Source organism: Dermacentor variabilis, chromosome 7 (assembly GCF_050947875.1).
Source record: "Dermacentor variabilis isolate Ectoservices chromosome 7, ASM5094787v1, whole genome shotgun sequence".
Lineage (NCBI taxonomy): Eukaryota > Metazoa > Arthropoda > Arachnida > Ixodida > Ixodidae > Dermacentor > Dermacentor variabilis.
In genome coordinates, this window is record NC_134574.1 from 28338377 (window position 1) to 28358244 (window position 19868).

At 46.6% G+C, this 19868-nt stretch overlaps 1 protein-coding gene across 1 annotated transcript in view; it reads left to right on the plus strand.

The window, feature by feature from the left end:
* Positions 1-19868, plus strand: part of LOC142588992 (uncharacterized) — a 172721-nt gene that overhangs the window by 49988 nt on the left and 102865 nt on the right. The window contains exon 4 of the mRNA XM_075700786.1: positions 16811-16890. Coding sequence (XP_075556901.1) covers positions 16811-16890 — 80 coding nt within the window. The remainder of the gene's footprint in view (positions 1-16810; positions 16891-19868) is intronic.

Sequence of the window (19868 nt, forward strand, 5' to 3'; positions counted from 1 at the left end):
CGCGGTGGTCCTCTGAAACGTTCACGGCCAGCATTTTAGTTAGTGTGCCGTTGAGTCGCTCGGTGAGGTCGTTCGTTTGAGGGTCGTACGCTGTAGCAAGCTCGTTTTCTATAGAACATGCGCTGAACAGATCATCGACGACCCTCGATAGAAAGTAGCGGCCACGATCCGTGAGTAACTGGCGAGTGACGCCATGGTGCAGGATGACGTCGTATAGTAAGAAGTCAGCGACATCTTTAGCAGGTGGTTGGAATCGCCCGTGCAATCGCATATCCCGTGGCATAGTCTGCTGCAACAGCAATCCATTTCTTTTATGGAAATTCGAAATGGGCCAAAGAGATCGAGACCCACACGGAAGAAGGGCTCTGCAGGAATATCAGTTGGTTTAAGCACACCATGTGGTGACATAGCCGGCGTCTTCCGACGCTGGCACAGGTCCCAAGAACGGACATAACGGCTCACAGAGCGATAAATTCCGGGCCACAAAAAGCGGCGCCGCTGGCAGTCGTAAGTGCGTATGATACCCGGATGTCCTGCAGTAAGAGCGTCGTGAAGTTGCTGGAGCACGCCAGTCGGAAGTGCTTGGGGGCGACTTGAATGAGCTCCGAGCCATCAGGACGAAAGATACGACGGCATAATTTTCCATCGCGCACGGTGAACATCCGGAGGGATGGGTCACTGGGCGAGAAGCTTAGGCGTTCCATAAGTGTTCGAATAACAGGATCTTGGCATTGCTCGTGGCCAATATGGAAGAAGCCGGAGTGGGAAAGAGTACTGATGTCTGAGTCTACATCGGTATCATCCGGTTGATCCACGGGATTGCCGGACAGGCTGTCAGCGTCTTTATGCAGCTGCCCTGACTTATACACAAAAGAAAATATATATTCCTGTAGATGCAATACTTAACGTGCAAGGCGTCGAGTCGGGTCCTTCAAAGAGGAGAGCCAGCAGAGGGCTTGATGTTCGGCTCGGACCGAAAATGTACGGCGGAAATTTTGCGACCACCCCTATGAACGCGAGACAATCCCTCTCAGTAATGGAGTAATTTCGCTCAGGCATGGAAAGAAGGTGGCTGGCGTAAGCAATGACACGGTCTTGGCCCTGTTGACGCAGAGCGAGGACAGTGCTGATGCCATGACCACTCGCCTCAGTTCGTACTTCAGTGTGTGCAGAAGGGTAAAAGTGCGAGAGAATCGGGGAAATTGTAAGCCGCTCAATGAAGGTAGAGAAGGCTTTCTACTGCAGTGCTCCGCAAGAGGAAGGCATATCTTGCTTAGGAAAGTCAGTGAGAGGATGAGCGATATGGGCAAAGTTTTTCACAAATCACCGGAAATAAGAGCATAAGCCCAGAAAACTATGAATATTGTTTGTTGAACAAGGTGAACATTTGTTGAACATGGCATGAACTTTCTCTGGAACAGGTTGGATTCCGGTGGCGTTTACGAGATGGTCGAGCATACTAATTTCACGGTGACCAAAATGGCACTTGGAGGAGTTTCGTTAAAGGGAAGCCCTGCGAAACACGGAGAGTATAGTCGTGAGGCGCCGCACGTAGTTCTCAATGTTCGGCGAAAAAACCATCACATCGTCGAGGTAACAGCGGCCTGTAGACCACTTCAAGCCGCGCAAGAGAGAGTCCATCATGCGCTCGAATGTAGCTGGCGCATTGCATAATCCAAAGCGCGTGACTTTCATTTGGTACAGACCGTCCTGGGTGATGACGGCGCTTATCCCGCGGTCCCTGTTATCGACGCTAATCTGCCTATACCTGGAGCGGAGGTCAAAAAATGAAAAGTTTTGGGATTGGTGAAGGCAGTCAAGAGCGCCATCAATGCGAAGCAGGGCATAAACATCCTTCTTTGTTATCCTGTTGACGTGAAGGTAGTCAGCGCAGAAGCACCTCGAGTTGACATTTTTCTTTACTAATACAACAAGTGACTCCACGGGCTACTGGAAGGTTCAATTATATCTTTTTTCCATCATCCTGTCTACCTCTTTCTGTACGGTGGCACTTTATGTTGCGGATGCACGATATGGCCGCCTCTGAGCGGGGCTGGCGTTACCGGTGTTGATGCGATGCGTCAGAACAGATGTCTGCCCCAGTGGACGGTCAGACAAATAAAATTATACCGATATGATGACAGGAGGTGACGAAGAGCTGTTGTTTGATAGGAAGGAAGGTCAGGGGAAATCATCTTACAAACATCGTCCCCTGGCGTGGGCGACAAAGGTCCGCTGGTACTGAGAAATGGTTCAGAGGTCAAAGAAAAAAATTAAAATTCTTCTAAAGGAGTGATATGCGCTATGGCAATACCATGTGGCGGCACATGCGATGAAAATCCGAAACTGAGGATTGGAATGCAAGCGGAATTTTCGCGGATACGGATTAAGGTGGTCGGTAAGGCAATATCGCGCGAGAAAACCACGCCAGTAAGCGGCGACACGACGTACTCGCCATCAGGTACGGGAGGACAGGGCGTCAGGAGGACATTTGCAGCCGCCTGTGTAGACAGCCTTGCAAACTCAGTAGAACATAAACGGTGTGAAGCACAAGTTGTTGCTTCGGCAGGAAGCGGCAGATCCAACTGTACCACACCTGCGGAGTGGTCAATTTGGGCAGAGTATTTCGAAAGGAAATCGAGGTCGAGAATTAGTTCGTGCGGAGAGTGCTCAAGGGCGATAAATAAAACAACGGTAAAATGGCCGCCTATCGTCACACGTGCTGTGCACATTTCAAGAACAGGTGAAGTACTCCCATCGGCTACTAACACAGTGCACGGTACGGCGGGCGTCAGAACCTTTTTGAGCCTTCAGTGGAGAGCAGCGCTCATAACTGAAAGCCACGCTATTGTGTCAACGAAAGATGTAACAGGAACGCCATCAACCTCAACGTCCAGTAGGTTTCCAGATGTAAGCAGGGTGAACAGAGGATTTGTGGGCCGGGTCGGAGTTGCAACTTCACCTCTGGGAGCTGCACCACCTAGTTTCCCGACGCGAAGTGACCGGTTGCAGAAGGGGACGAATATCGGTTAACGAGAGGCGAACGGGACCTACGACCTTGCGGAGACGGGGAGCGGCTGAATCTGGGTGGAGCACTGTCGGCGTTGATGTTCCTAGTGGGCATATAGCGCGAGAAAGTACGATTGTCTGGCACTTAGCGGTGGTGACTCGGAGACGACCTCCGAAGAGGCGACAACCAGTGGTTGCGGCAATGATGGGTGATGTGCCCAATACCAGAACAATTAGCACAGATGGATGTATCATCCGCTGTGCGGCAGTCAGCTGCGTTGCGACGGAGTGGCAGGAAGCTTTGCGTCTGGGAGTGAGCGGCCGGATAAATCTGGTAGGTGTTTGTATGGCGGACCGAGCAGAGAGATGGAATGCCCAATCTTCATTTTTCCTCCCGAAGGATGGCTAGTATAAGGGAGATAGCGTGCACGCTTTCTCGACAGTCGCAAAGAACTGGAGCCGGGTGATGGCCTGAAGCTCACGGCGAACGATGCCTGTTATATCTACCGATCCTGTCGGCTGAATGAACCGCGGCGGGTCTTTGCAAGAAGATGTCGCGGCGGTATTGCTCAATCTGTCGAAATTTTGAGCGATGCGGTGGCCCTTCGCTTTTTCGAAACCCCGGCATTCCTTTATAATTGAATGCACAGTGTCACAATCCTTACACATCAGTAGATTCAAGGCATCGTCTGTACTACCTTATCGCATGTGACCAATCTTGTCAGCCTCGGTCGTGTTGTTATCAGTCTTGCGACAGAGGGTCAGCAAATCCTGTATGTACACGACATGGGATTCTGTGGACGTCTGAACGCGGCACGCAAGATATTTTTTGCTCCCAGCTGACGACCGACAGGTCTGCCAAACAGGTCTAGCATTTTGTCTTTGTAGACATCCCAGCTCGTTAGGTCAGCTTCATGTTTATCGTACCATTCATTCGCAGTTCCTCTCGGATAAAATATCAAGTGTGCTAGCATCATTGTTAGATCCCACCTGTTGTTCTCGCACACTCGCTTGTACTTCACAAGCCAGTCCTCGACGTCGGCGTTGTCCGTGCCACAAAATTTCCCCGGGTCCCGCGGATGAGAGAGCATGACCGTTGGCACGTGCTACTGAGGGGTTGTCGCTTGTGTCGGTTGATTGGCATTGTGCCGCAAGGTCGATGACGTCGGCTGCGAAGTTCCGCGATTGTATCGCTAACCTTCCACGAGAATGTTGCAGGAAGAAAGCAGGCTCACGAGTGTAAAATACCTTATGTATACAATTGCTGTATATGGCGTTCAGGCAACGGCCAGTCTTCATCTTCCTCTACATCATGGCACCTTCTTGTTTCCCTTCCCGTAACAATATTTTAAACGAGAAAAAAGGGCGAAAACCGAGGGGCCCGATTTCTTCTTAAAAGGGCGCACACAGTTTACCTCCGCAAATAACCATAATTCATCGCTTAGCAGCGTATCATCGGGTGTGCCACACGGCGCAGGTTTATCGCCTCTACTTTTCCTCATCTACGTCAATGACTTACCTACTAACGTTAGGAATAAATCACGTCTTTTCGCTGATGACTGCGTCCTATATTCCCCTATCAAAGGTTTGAATGACATCACTGCACTAAAACAGGATCTCGATTCCATCGCAGTATGGTACGAGAAATGGTTCATGCCGCTTGACCTTACTAAATGCAAAGCGCTGTCATTCACTCGCTACCAGAGCTTAATCAGTCAAAGCTGCATAATAAATTCGGCTCCTATCAATCATGCCCCATTGTACAAATATCTCGGCGTTCACATGACATCGACACTATCATGGGCAACTCATATTGACACTATCTGTTATAATACTTCACGTATTACTTGGATATTTAAAACGCAACCTGTAAGCCGCATCACCAGAAAAACAAGTGGCATATCTAACATTCGTATGTCCGCAGTTGGAATATGCGTGATTTACCTGGCGCCCTTCCCAATCATATCTTACCTATGACATATAACCAATGCAAAATCGCGCTGTTAGGTTTCTAACTTCAAAGTACTCTCGTGAAACCAGCATAACCGCACTAAAACGTACACTCTAACTTCGATCGCTTGCTTCGCGCGGGATGATCGCATTTGTCTTCTTGCTTCACACCTTTTATTATCATCCGCACTTCAGGTATCCACTATTAAATCCACCCTTACGTACATCCTCTTGCTTAAGCCACAGCCGTCCCATAGCAAACAATAACACCCGATAATTTGCCATAAGCACTTCGTTCTTCCCCGACACAATAACCCATTGCAAGAATCTTCCAGCAGATATCGTTACATGTACTGACCATAAAACTTTCCGCGAAGTTTTATATAACCACATTGCTTAATTACCGATCCCACCTACCCTTACTCTAACATGATGTTTCCCATTTTTCGCGATTGTTCCTGGCTTCTTTTTTGTTTATTGTTGCCTCTTTACTGTTCTGCAAATTTGTTCTAACATTGTCACTAGGGATAAAGTGCTGCCTTATGTAATGCCTCCGGGCTTTTAAGGTGAAAATAAATCAAACGCAATATCAAAAGAAGTCAACAAACACTGACAACAAGGACAACATAGGGGAAATTACTTGCGCTTAATAAATGAAATCATGAAATCCCAACCGTCGCATGCGAATGCTGTGAGATCGTTTTCGAACTACGGTCAGTTCTTTTTTTATCCACATTTCTTTCCATAAATTTATCGTTTCTTTATTTTATTTATTAAGCACGACTATTTTTTTGAAAAGTCCCGAGGGAGCACACTGTGAATAAGAGTGGAACGATGCGCAGATTTTAGAACGCAGGCTTCGAGGTACAACTAGTACCCACTGGCGGCCGTCAGAGGTGTAATTGCGTCGGTGAACCAGGTTGTCGCGAATAGCGAAATGGCGAGCTTGGCGGCACAATGCACGAGTGGTTGGCTGCGATGAAGGATCAGAAAGGCAGTCTATGATGGAGGCAATCCAGGGGTCCTTGCGCTGCTCAGAAGCGATGGTCCAAATGTCGACGGAAGAAATGTCAAGCTGGGATATTGCACAGCAGGCATTGTCGTCTCTGGCAAGGGAGAACGTGAGAGGGCGTCAGCATCAGCATGCTGGCGTCCGTTGCGTTACAGTACGCGGATATCGTAATCCTGTAAGCGAAGCGCCCAGCGTGCGAGACGGCCTGAGGGATCCTTCAATGGCGACAGCCAGCATAGTGCATGGTGCTCCGTGGCGACATTAAATTGGACACCATACAAATAGGGCCGGAACTTGGTAATCACCCAGATGATCGCCAGGCATTCTTTTTCCGTGACGAAGTAATTGGTCTCGGCTTTAGTAAGGATACGGCTTGCATGTGCCGCAAAATATTTAGGAAACCCTTCTTTCCGCTGTGCTAGGACCGCACCGAGGGCAACACCGCTGCTTCGTTTGATATTCATGTCGGCATCGTTGGTAATTATCTACGGCCTGGCTTAAGTTACGTGATGTCACAAGACTCTTTTTCCACGTGGTCTGAAGTACGCAAAGTGCGTACTAAGGCTGATCTTGTATGAAGGTGGATCGTTTGATATCCATGTCAGTATGTTTGGGAATTACGCATGGGCTAGCAAAAGATACGCGATGTGAGGTGACACCCTTTCCCACGTGATTTGACATCAACTACGTGTACACCATCGCATAGCTTTTGATTATCCCGCTCATTTGATATACATGTCGGCGTAGTTGATAATTATCTATAGTGTGGCTAAAGTTACTTGATGTTTATTTTATTTTATTTTATTTAGAAAACATCTTACAGGCCCTGTCGGGCATTGAGTAAGGGGGCAATGAAACAAAGAACGGTTAAGTACAATCGAAACAACTGAAATATAAACCTAAGACAATGACTGAACTAAAAAAGAAAGCAAAGCACAGCATGATCAAGCATAGCAGATATATAAGAGCAAGGAGATTATGTAATTCGCAGGCACAGGCGTTCACGAAATATTTTACGATCAGTTATCCAGACGACATCATCGGGAAGACCATTACAGTGGCATATGGCACGAGGTACAGCCGGTAAATTGACAGGAGTGGTTTTACCGAAAATTCCCTTGAAGCTAAAATGATTATGTAATTTTGAGGACGTGGGCGGGGTTTCGAGGGGTAATATGCATGGCTTATCGGAAGGAACATGCCTCTGAAATAGACAGAGCAAAGAAACCTTGCAGTGGGTGTCTATGGGCTGTAACGAAATATCGAGCTTGATCAGCGTTATACTTGACTTTCGTTCAAAATTCCGAGTTATATATCGGGCAGCTCTGTACTGGATGCGTTCCAGCATGGTTATGAAATATTCTTGGTGTGGTGACCATACAGCGGATGCAAATTCTAATTGCGGGCGTATGAACGTCAGGTATGCTAATTTACTCACGTGGCGTATGAATTTTGCAAGTTGCGCCTCAGAAAGCCAAGCGTTTTCGATATTTCGATACTGCACAGCGCAGGAAAGGTATTTCTGTAGTCATATGAGAATGTTATTCAAGAAAGCTCTTCAGTATTGTATGGTCGGCCAAAAATTATAACATTTCGTCATTGTTTCGAACTTGTAAAACACCTCCGTAAATGCACCTTTGGATTTAATTGACTGGCGTTAGGAATAAAATACGTCGCATGTAAAAGAAATTATTTGGCGCTGGCATTAAATTGACTTGCACTTCGACTAAACTAGCTGGTGCTTGGAATTGTTTGAGGTGGAGGAAGTGTAGTACTATTTTAGAGAGCAAAGGAGTTCCAAAAGATAAATTTAAAACGGAAGGCAAGGAGGCTAAGAAGACTGAATATCATGTTTGCACGAGCGGTTGCAATAATATCTACAAATCTAATACAAAAGAGCAACACAGGTAATTTGGGCAAAAGTACAGATGAACAAACACCAGGGTATCAGAATAACCTGCTATCCGAATATGCGGTTAGTGATAACCGAATTGCCAATTGCATAACCGATCACTCCGGTTATCCGGTTTTCAAATTCTAATAACCAGTAAATTGAATACCGGATAACCAGTTTTCCCGCAACACCCGTTTGTTGTTGCTGCACTAGCATAAATATTTGGGAGGGATCTTTTTCAGGCGCCAATAGTCTACACAGAACCGTACGGAGTGACCTTTTTTCGTAACGAAGACGACAGGAGATGACAATGGACGGTTTGTGGGTCAGATCACTTCGCGGCGAATCATTTCGTCTGCTTGCTCATTAATCACACGACTTTCTGCGGCAGAGGCGCGATATGGGCGTTGCCGCAATGGCTATTGGGTGTCAGTGTCAACATGGTGTATGAAAGGAGGCCTCCGGCCCAGGAAAGGTTGCTCAACATCAGAAGGAGAACAATTTTTTTCTAATTTGCGCAGAAGCTGAGAACGCCGAGCTGGGGTGATGCTATCGGCAATAGATCAAGCGAACGCATCTGTGGGCAAAGCATCGGACTTAGAGAGAGCACAGAGCGTGCTCTAACTGGCGCAGGACGTGTTTTCGGGAACATCTCTAATTCGTACGCTGTCGATCACTTCCACATAGACAAGTTATTCGCCTTGAAGCAGCATCACAGGGTATGCGAAGGGGTTACAGACGAAAATAGCTGTTGAGCCGTGTATGACGTTCACTGTCGCAAAAGGCAACAGCAGACCTCACAATGTTTAAATGGGCCAGATGGAGAAAGTAGTGCGACGGCGTCAGAGAGGTTGCTGCAATACATAGAGACAATCATTGACGAGTTGGGAAGCACGGTGGTGTGGTGCCTGACGAGTAGTTTGTTCGCAAAAGGAGCATTATCAGCAAGCGTCATATCTAAGATCGGGGACAGTTCTAGCTAGACCCGTGCACAATGAATGACGGCATCCTCCCACCCCAGGATAAATTCGTGGGAGCACGATGAAATAACAATAAATTGGACGGCGTATACAACGTCCTCGATGTGAACACGAGTGGAGCACGCCACTATCGGTGGAAGAGACTGTGCCTGGTGTGCTGTAGGAGGCTCCAGCACGGGGCGTCGTGATCCTTTGGAAGGGAACGACAAAGCTTTGTGTCCATAACTGATACAGCAGCCCCGGTGGCCACGAGGGCATATGTGCGCACGCCAACTAACACGTCTATCCCATTGGTCGGGCTAGGTTGAGGACTTTCACGTTCCGACGGCGTTGCAGCCCTTGCCTCATTGACTGCGACGATTAGCTTTCCTTTTCCCTAGCTGCTTCACAAGGCCGCACTGGTGATGGGGAGCGTCGACGTGAAAAAGATGAGCGGCAGATGTTAGCAGAGCAGCGGCATGGTGACGACGAAGCCCGAGGTTTGTAGTTGTAATATGGGCGCGGTGAACCCACCATACGATTGTACCCATATGGTGTTGTGCTACGCGACGGCACGCGACTACAGTGGCGTGCGACGTGGCCTGCGTAGCCACACGCAATAGATTTCGGTGGATTGACCTGTGTACGCCACCAAATCTGCGGCAGGTCCCACTCATGGGGGAGGACGCGTTGGATAGCGTGGCTGGTGAAGTAATTGCAGGTCAGGCTGTTGTCAAGTCATAGCTAGGAGATTGTCATACGTGAGAGGTCCCCGTTGAGGGAGTTGGTGGGGCTGGGTGACGACTTCCGCGTAGCTTATTGGCGCAGCTGTCGGGATCTGTTAGGGCCTGGCCATTACTTCGGTGTAGCTGTGAGGCACAGCCGTAGGAACGTGCTGATGGTGCTCGGGCAAAATCTCGTTGATTTATTGCGCTAGCGCGGTAAAGCGGAGGCGCAAAACTCGGCGTTGGCGTGTGTACCGGCTGCGGCTGCGCAAAATCTATCATTGAGAGTTGCTGGGCAATATTCTCACGGACGAACGCCTTAATTTCTGTTAGCAAAGTTGCTTGGTCCGATATGGCATCCAATCCAGCAAGTGGTTCGGCACGCGGTAGAGATCGACGGCTCAGTGACTGCTGCATGCGTAGTTCTTCATAGCACTGACACAGTGTGATAATTTCGGCCACGAATCGGGTATTTTTTGGCTAGCAACATGTTAAGGCGTCGTTCTCTATGCCCTTCAGGACGCTTTCGATTCGATGATACTCCGCCATGGTCGAACTGACATCCCGGCCTAAGTTCAGGACATCTGCAATGTAACTGGTGAATGCTTCACCTGGCTGGTGTGCTCGTTGTGGCAAACGCTGCTCGGCACGCATCTTGCGAACAGCAGGGCGACCAAATACAGCGGCGAGGGAAGTCTTCAGACGATGTCTGGAACTCTGTTTCATGGTTATTATACCACAGTTTGGACACACCAGCCAGGTAGAACAGAACATGGCTCAGTTTGGCCGCTTCGTCCCAGTTGTTATGGGCGCTTGGCCTTTAGTATGCCGTGAGTCATTCGTACAAGTGAGTATCGTCCACTCCAGTGTAGATAGGAGGGTTGCGGTCACGACGCACCCCGGGACACGCGGTACGTGCGGGAGGAGGCGTTTGCTGGGAGGCGTAGTGGGGCATGGTAGATGTTAGAGTATGAGACCGGAGTTCCAGGATGGTTGTCGGAGTTTACCCAGCACATTCAACTCATTCTAAAGGTGGTTATTTGGTAGAGCTCAGAGCAGTGCAACGTCAACGGTCAGGACAGTGACAGCTCCGTAGAACAAGAGCCATCACCGTACAAGAGTGCAAGAGTGCAATCTGCGCTCAGTGCAAGTGTGAAGAGACCATCAGTCACCTTCTGTGCCACTGTTCTCGCTTCGATAATCACCGTGAGGCTCTCCAGTATGACTTAAATAGACTGGATGACAGGCCATTTACGGAAGCGAAGATCTTGGGAGCCTGGCCTCACAGTTCATTATCCCAGAAAGCAGTTCGAGTGCTTTGTCGCTACCCGAGGGCAACAGACTTGAGTGCCCGACTATAGACATCCTACGCCTCCCCCTCCCCACGTGTAGGGTAGCAAACTGGACTCAGTCTGGTTGACCTCCCCGCCTTTCCGTCTTCCCTTCTCTCTCTCTCTCCCCGTGCAAGAGCGCTTGGCCCACTAGCGCTGAAACCAATATATATATATATATATATATATATATATATATATATATATATATATATATATATATATATATATATATATATATATATATATATATATAATACGAAGCATGCAAAAACGGAACTGATTATTCCTATAATATCCGGCGCACCACTAAAAATGGTGTCATCTGTTCAGCTGATCATTGGTCAGACTAGTTGACAGCACGAGCGCTATCAATACCTGAGTATTTTGATTACCCTTTCAGTCGGCGAGAGTGCGCCCTTCCCCAGCCAGCCGCCTAAGCTCCCAAATGTCTCGCACCAATTTTGTGGTTACCGCTGGAGTAGTAAGAAAGCGGAAGGAATCTGGCATCTCGCCACGGACTTAGGCTTTTCTCTTGTCACGGACCCAGCCTTTCCTACCAGGAGTGGCAGTTCAATGTGTAGAGACCTACCCAGGACTTATCCTCCACTTATAACTTACCCAGGGCAGACTGGATCAACTCTGGTACGGACCTAGGAAGCGACCATTATATACTACACATAATGGTGGTAACGAAGGGGGTGGAGGTAAAACATTTCACTCACATAGACTGGCATCACTTCAGAAAAATCAGAAAAGACAGAGCAGACACAGATAGAAAGGGGTGCCTCAGACTACAAGAGTAGGTGGCTCAGCTAAGGGACGACTTGAATGCAGCAACTAATGCTATAGAGACAGAGAAAGAGGTCGAACAAATTGATCGTAGATTGGCGCATTTGATCCAAGCCAAGCAATCAATTTTACAAAGATGGAAATCACAACGCTTAAACAGGTGACTTACAAAACCAATTGCTCATCTCAATAGGAATATAGAGGAACACGCACGATATTTACTGAAACAAAAATGGGATGAGGTGTGTAAATGTGTAGACGGAAGGATAAAACATGGAGGCAATTGGAGTCTGCTCAGGCATCTGCTCAACGAAAAAGGCACTAAATCGAACAGACGTACGGCAGCGGCAAAACTGGTACACCAGGAAAGTCAGACTGCAAGCGCAGAGAGCATAATGGAGCGATTGGCTACTAAATACTTACCTCTCAGGAAAGAGGATCAGGATGTGAGCTATCCCGACTATTTAGGGGTAGAATGCAAATATATGGATCAGGAATTCACCGAAAGTAAGGTACGCACGGCACTGTATGATCGGAATAGTAGGTCAGCAGCTGGCCCGGATGGCATCTCTAACAGATTGCTTAAGAATTTGGACGACGAATCAATAAAATATCTCACCACATACAATTATGAACTATTGAAAGATGGGGTATATCCAGAAGAATGGAGGACGGCCAGTACTATCTTAATACCAAAGCCGGGCAAGCAACTCAACTTGAATATACTAAGGCCAATTTCGTTAACATCATGTCTAGGAAAGACAATGGAGCATGTAATATTGAACAGACTAAAAAAAATATGTGGAGGACAATGACATCCTACCGTAAATCTGATACTAGCTAAACCCAAAAACACTCGAGCTCTCTTGGGGTTGGATGTCGAAAAAGCTTTTGGCAGAATTAAGGATAGAGCAATACTTCAAGTTATTTCCGAACTGGAATTGGGGAGAAAACTCTAAGAAGTGGTCAAAACCTTCCTTGGCAATCGTTCTGCTCACCTTAGATTCGGGGATGTTAAATCAAAGAAGATGTATCTCGGTGACAGAGGGACAGCACAAGGGTCGGTCTTGTCACCTATGCTTTTCAGCCTGGCCATGTCAAAAGTGGCGAAGGGATTAAAAGGGATGGAGGGCATTCACTTTACCATTTATGCAGACGATGTGACTATATGGACCGCTGATGGAAGTATGGGACATGCGGAAAGCAGACTTCAGAAGAGCATTTATGAGGTAGGGTGTATTTTAGAAGACATGGGAGTCTAATGGTCTGCTAATAAGTCTGTACTCCTTGTACTCAAGAACAGAAGAAAGGGTAGAAAACCGAGGGGATATGTTCCCGACGAAGAACCCAGGTTAGTACTAACCACGAAGGCAAGCGAATCTATTAAGCATGTAGAATACATTAGAGTCTTAGGGTTATACCTGGAGGCAAAAGGGGCAAACGGAAGAACAATACGACACATCACAAGCAAGACTGTGGAGGTAATAAGACTGCTAAAGAGAATCACTAACAGACACAGAGGACTGGGAGAGGAGAGCGCCATGAGACTGGTCCACGCTTTCGCCTTGTGTCACTTCTCCTATGTAGCTGGGATGTTCAGTTGGACACAGACAGAGCTAAACAAGTTGAACAGAATAATTTCAAGACTAGTCAAAACAACAGTAGGGTTACCCAGTAACACGACGGAAAATAAGTTACTGAAACTGGGGTTCCACAGCACAATAGCCATTATAATGGAAGCTCAGCAAATTTCTGGAAATTTCTGAAATTTCTGGTGTCTGGAAGAAAGCCAGGTAGAGCAATACTAGAAGAGGTAGGGTGGTGCCCAACCGAATCCAAAATTTTAGGTGAAGGCAGAGTAGCACTAAAAGATAGCATAAGAGAGATAATCAAGACGACTCCTTTCCCCAGAAATATGCACCCGGTGCACAACCTGGCAAGACGAAAGGCAAGGGCCAAAGCTCTCCTGCAAGAGATAGAACACGACAGAGAACATGCGACTTTTGTAGATGCTGCATGGGTCAGAGGAAACAAAGCCTTTACGGCAGTAGTAGTAGATGCAGATGGTCTCACTCGGGATGATATTACAATCATGACTAAAGACACGACAGTCGCGGAACAAGTAGCGATAGCATTGGCTTTAAGGAATAATCAGTGGACGAAGATTTACAGTGACTCTAAGATGGCTATTAGACACTTTACCAATGACTTTGTAACAAAAAGGGCTGCCCAGCTGATCGGTGAGTGGGACAGCAAAGAGATTGAAATCCACTGGTTTCCTGCACACATGGGGCCTGTCGATCCATCCCGGATGAATTTAAACGAGATGGCTAACGCAGCTGCGCGAAGACTTACTATCCGTGCACTACGCGACCAGGACATTAATATACCGGAGGAGAACAGGGACCTGTTACACATAATGAAATCACGAGGCATTGCTACATGAGCAGAAGGGAATTCCCAGTGACACACGCTAAGCTTAATAGAGCTCAAGCGGTGACTCAGATTGTTGCACACACGAACTTATCCAAGTCCAAACTTTATTAATAAGCTATATCCTGAAAGAGAGCTACCAATCAATTGCGAGAAGTGTAATGGCATCATTACTCCGGATCACATGCTTTGGCAGTGTCCTGTGACTTTCACAAACTGTGACAAAGAGAGAGATTGGTGGCGGCGAGTCCTACACAGTGGAGTTCTTTTCGATCAAGTACAGGCCGTCCAGAAGGCCTACGATACGGCGGTAAGGTTAAACCTTACTGTACCAACGTGGGAGCCGCCTGCATCAACCTAAGGGTTGATCTTCAGGACATTAAATAAAGTTCATCATACCATACCACACATCCTTGGATCGCCTTCTGGTTCCTTTATCGTCATCCTTTTCGACACAAAATTCAACACCATCAAACGTTCTCACAAATGTCACGTTCACATAAGTAAAATGAGGCCCTTAAGAGAAGGAATTAAGATGAGACGTTGGGGTGCGAGGATGTGGCGGATCAACTGCTTTATCGTGCTAATACGGATTGAAGGACGGTATGCTGGTTTGATAAGGGGGTAGTCGAGAGAGAAGGTGTGTCAGAGCTTATGATAAAGGCAAAGTCTGAATGTTTTGTGGCGCTTCTCTTCTTTGGGATGATTAGCCCTTTATTTTAACTGAGTGACACTTGTATGATATGAGTAGTCAAAGAAGATGAATCTGGCTACGCGATTTCGTACCGACTCGAGTGTCCTGCTAAGGCTGTGTTTATGAGGACCCCAGATCGCACAAGCATATTCTAACTGAGGTTGTACAAGAAATTGACAGGCTAATAACTTAACGGAGGGCGGGGAAAGGGCGATATTACGTCGCAGCTAGCCAAGGATGCGGTAAGCTCTGTTTGTGATGTATCGACTTGTGATGAACACGTGAGGCCATGGGGAATGTGAAGTCTTAAATATTTGGAGGAACTTACTGAACAAATGACTTCACCATTAGGCATGTACGTATTAGTTTCATATTCCTATCGAATAAGAAAAGAAATTACGGAAGTTTTCTGAATATTAGGAACCACGAGCAACCTATCACATCGAATTTCAACGTTTATAAGGTGGCGCTGAAGCATCAGTTTGTCGGTGGGATTAGTGATGGAGCAGTGAATGAAACAACCATCCGCGAATAGACGAATGTTTGAAGAGATGCACGCGGGGAGGTCATTGATGTAAATTAAAAATGTAGCGGAAGTAGGCACTCCAGTGTCACTCTGGGACACTGGAGGTGACCGTACACAAGGTGCAATTGGTTTCTTTGGCGGAAACGAACTGTTGCCGATCGGTGAGAAACTCTCATATCCATACAAGCACTAAGGGGTGTAAGCTTAGACACGATAACTTTGGCAACACTCGAGTATGAGGTATGTTTTCGAAGGCTTTTTCATAATCGAGGAATGCGCCATCTACTGGAATGTTATTGTCGAGATTGGAACTGATATCATTAATAAAAGACTAATTGAGTTTCACAAGGCTGGCCTTGGCTGAATCCGTGTTGGCTAGGAGTAAAAAAATCGACAGAAGTAGAAAATTTGACAACGTGTGAGTGAATAACGTGGTCTCATATTTTTTAAACACACACTGGTGAGGATAATGAGGCGTTAAGTGTCGGTTGAACCACTTTTTGGAACATATATTACATTGCCAATTTTCGAATCTAAAGGAACAGAGCCTGATTCGAGAAACTGTTGGAAGATTTCCGCTAAAGTGATTCTAATAATATGCTTAAACGAGAAGAAATGAGGTTAACCGAGGTGCCTAATTTCCGAGATCGGGATCTTTTGGGTGACCCAAAGAGATCATGTTCTCGTGACGCCTGCGCCAGAAAGGATGTTCCACATCCGCCGCCAACGTCAATGAGTGGTGGCGCTGGTTAACACTGCCAGGGTTCTACTAGGAAACAGAAGTACTTGAGAAAGCGGATGGGGTAATGGCGCCGTGGTAGCTCAATTGGTAGAGCATCGCAAGCGAATTACGAAAGTTATGGGATCGTTCCCCACCTGTGGCAAGTAATTTTGACATTTATTTTAATTTCCAATAATTTCTTGTTAATTGCTTATTTTTTATCGTTAATTGCTTATTGTTAATTGTTAATATGTTTAATTGTTATCAAGCACAAGTATTTCACCCTATGATGTTTTTGGTGTCAGTGTTTGTTGGCTTATTATGATATGCCAATACTTCGTAGTTATTAATATTTAGCGAATAATTACGTCAGTTCCTGCAAATGAGGTTACTTTTAATGAGTCCTTGATTTTGGAGATACCACGGAGATAGAAATTGATACTAGCCATGTATGCATGATTGAACAGGGGGTATGCTGGAGGGCTATTGCAAGTTTCATTGGTGAAGACCGATCGAAATGTGTTGTTAAGAGTCTCAGTAGCTGTATGTTTTGAAATGGCGATACCGACTTGATTTAACAGAGATATGGAGTCGAAGAATCACGGGGATTGATGGTCTTCCAAAGTTATGTGGAGCGGCTGCGTATTAGTGAAGGTAATGTGAAACCGAAGAAAATGCGCTTACTGCGTGTTAATAGACTGTCAAATAGCTTGGCTGTAGATCGATATTTGAGTGATATTTCGCTGATATTCTCTGTCTTGTAGAGTAATGAAACTGTGGATGAAGGTAATCAAGCCTGAAGAAAAACAGCCATATATCTATGCAGCTGAAAACCGCTCAGAAGGTAAAAATTCAATTTCTTTGCTTTCTTTTATTCTGGCACCATTTTCCCCGATGTTCGAGGCGTCACCCTTGGAGCGCAGCACCACCATTGGAGCCGACGATGGCGTTGTCGTCCAGTGGCGGTGGATGGACGAAGGGATGTTCTGAGCGTACTGTTTTGAACTGGGCGGTGGGTCATGCCCCCTACCCCTTGATATTATACCGCCTATGTAAAAAAGAGAAAACGGCAACAAACTCCCGATAAATTCCCACAACCGAATTTTCTGACCCCCTATTGTGAATTTTCTTTTTGTACGTCTCCGTTTTTGGCCGTTTCCCTACTTTGCTTCCGCATACTTCCGATCCCCTCTTGATAATCTCTATTGCGGACTTGTTTACTTTGCTACTATTCTCGCTGAACTCCAGGGCTTCAAGGAGGCCAGTGGTGCCTAAATCGACCACTTCCAGTCCACAATTCCAGTCCAAATTCCAGTCCACAGATATTCGCCAGATGTTGCAAATAAATTGGCTTCTTAGCTAACCACACAGTGTCGTCCGCATAAAATAAATCTGGAAGCTTATGCTCTACTACTGTACCCGCCTGTTTGTATAAGCTATTAAACCGGACATTACTTAATACCAGGCAGTTTGTGGCAAAGAAGAATGAATCTAGTTTATAAAGGCAGGGAGGGGGGGGGCAGATTTCACTCGTATGAGCTGTTCCCCGTTACATCGGTAATATATGGCTAGCAATGCAGGCAATTAAAGCTGCAAGCATGGAGAGAGAATTATGGAATTTTTGGAGACCTTTATAATGGCTTCCGCATAGGTATATTATAAGAAGCCAAGAAACACTGACACCAAGGACAACATAGGGGAACTTATTTGTGCTTATTAAATGAAATTAGGAAACGATAAATTAATGGAAATTAATGTGGATGAAAAAATAACTTGCCGCAGGTGGGAACCGAACCCCAACCTTCGCATTGCCTTCGGTTTACTCGCAACCTTCCGTTTATTGACCAGCTGTCTTCAATCAAAAAAAGAAAGATCACGTTCTCACGTGATCACGTTCGATCTGATAACGAGGGTCTTGTATCCAGTAACATTGATGCCTTCAGGTAGCATATGGGGGTTTATTGACCAGTTGACTTCACCCAAAAAGATCACCTTCTCGTGACTCCTGCGGCATAAAGGGCGTTCCACGTCCGCCGCCAAGGTCTGTGAGTGGTGGCGCTGACTAACACTCTCAGGGTTCTACTAGGACACATAAATACCCAAGAAAGTGGATAGGAAAACGGCTCCGCGGTAGCTCAATTGGTAGAGCATCGCACGCGAAATGCGAAGGTTGTGGCTTCGGTTGCCACCTGCGCCAAGTTGTTTTTTCATCCACTTTAATTTCCATTAATTTATCGTTTCTTTATTTCATTTATTAAGTACAAGTAATTTCTCCTATGTTGTCCTTCGTGTCAGTGTTTGCTGGCTTCTTATGATATGACACAAAAATCGGGCCCCTCGGCTAACACCCTTTCTTCTCGTTTATTACATAACGAGGGTGTCGAATCCGGCAACATTGATGCCTTCAGGTAGCATATGTGGATTTATTGACCAGTTGCCTTCACCCCCCCCCCAAAAAAAAGGTCACGTTCTCGTGACGCCTGCGGCACAAAGGACGTTACACGTCCGCCGCCAATGTCTGCGAGTGGTGGCGCTGGCTAACACCCCCAGGGTTCTACTAGGACACATAATTACCCAAGAAAGTGGATGGCAAAACGGCACCGCGGTAGCTCAATTGGTAGAGCATCGCACGCGAGGTTGTGGGTTCGGTTCCCACCTGCTGCAATTTGTTTTTTCATCCACCTTAATTTCCATTAATTTCTCGTTTCTTTATTTCATTTATTAAGCACAAGTTCTTTCCCCTATGTCGTCCTTGGTGTCAGTGTTTGTTGGCTTCTTATGATATGACTAATAAAAATCGGGCCCCTCGGCTAACCCCCTTTCTTCTTGTTTATTAAATAACGAGGGTCTCGAATCCGGCAACATTGATGCCGTCAGCTAGCATATGTGAGTTTACTGACCAGTTGCCTCCACCCCCCAAAACAATATCACGTTCTCGTGACGCCTGCGGCATAAAGGACGTTCCACGTCCGCCGCCAATGTCTGTGAGTGGTGGCGCTGGCTAACACCCGCAGGGTTCTACTAGGACACATAATTACCCAAGAAAGTGGATGGCAAAACAGCACCGCGGTAGCTCAATTGGTAGAGCATCGCACGCGAGGTTGTGGCTTCGGTTCCCACCTGCTGCAATTTGTTTTTTCATCCACCTTAATTTCCATTATTTCTCGTTTCTTTATTTCATTTATTAAGCACAAGTAATTTCCCCTATGTTGTCCTTGGTGTCAGTGTTTGTTGGCTTCTTATGATATGACTAATAAAAATCGGGCCCCTCGGCTAACCCCCTTTCTTCTCGTTTATTAAATAACGAGGGTCTCGAATCCGGCAACATTGATGCCTTCAGCTAGCATATGTGGGTTTACTGACCAGTTGCCTCTACCCTCCAAAAGAATATCACGTTCTGGTGGCGCCTGCGGCATAAAGGACGTTCCACGTCCGCCGCCAATGTCTGTGAGCGGTGGCGCTGGCTAACACTCCCAGGGTTCTACTAGGACACATAAATACCGAAGAAAGTGGATGGCAAAACGGCACCGCGGTAGCTCAATTGGTACAGCATCGCACGCGAAATGCGAAGATTGTGGGTTCGGTTGCCACCTGCGGCAAGTTGTTTTTTCATCCACTTTAAATTCCATTAATTTATCGTTTCTTTATTTCAGTCATTAAGCACAAGTAATTTCCCCTATGTTGTCCTTGGTGTCAGTGTTTGCTGGCTTCTTATGATATGACATAAAAATCGGGCCCCTCGGTTAACCCCTTTCTTTTCGTTTATTAAATAACGAGGGTCTCGAATCCGGCAACATTGATGCCTTCAGCTAGCATATGTGG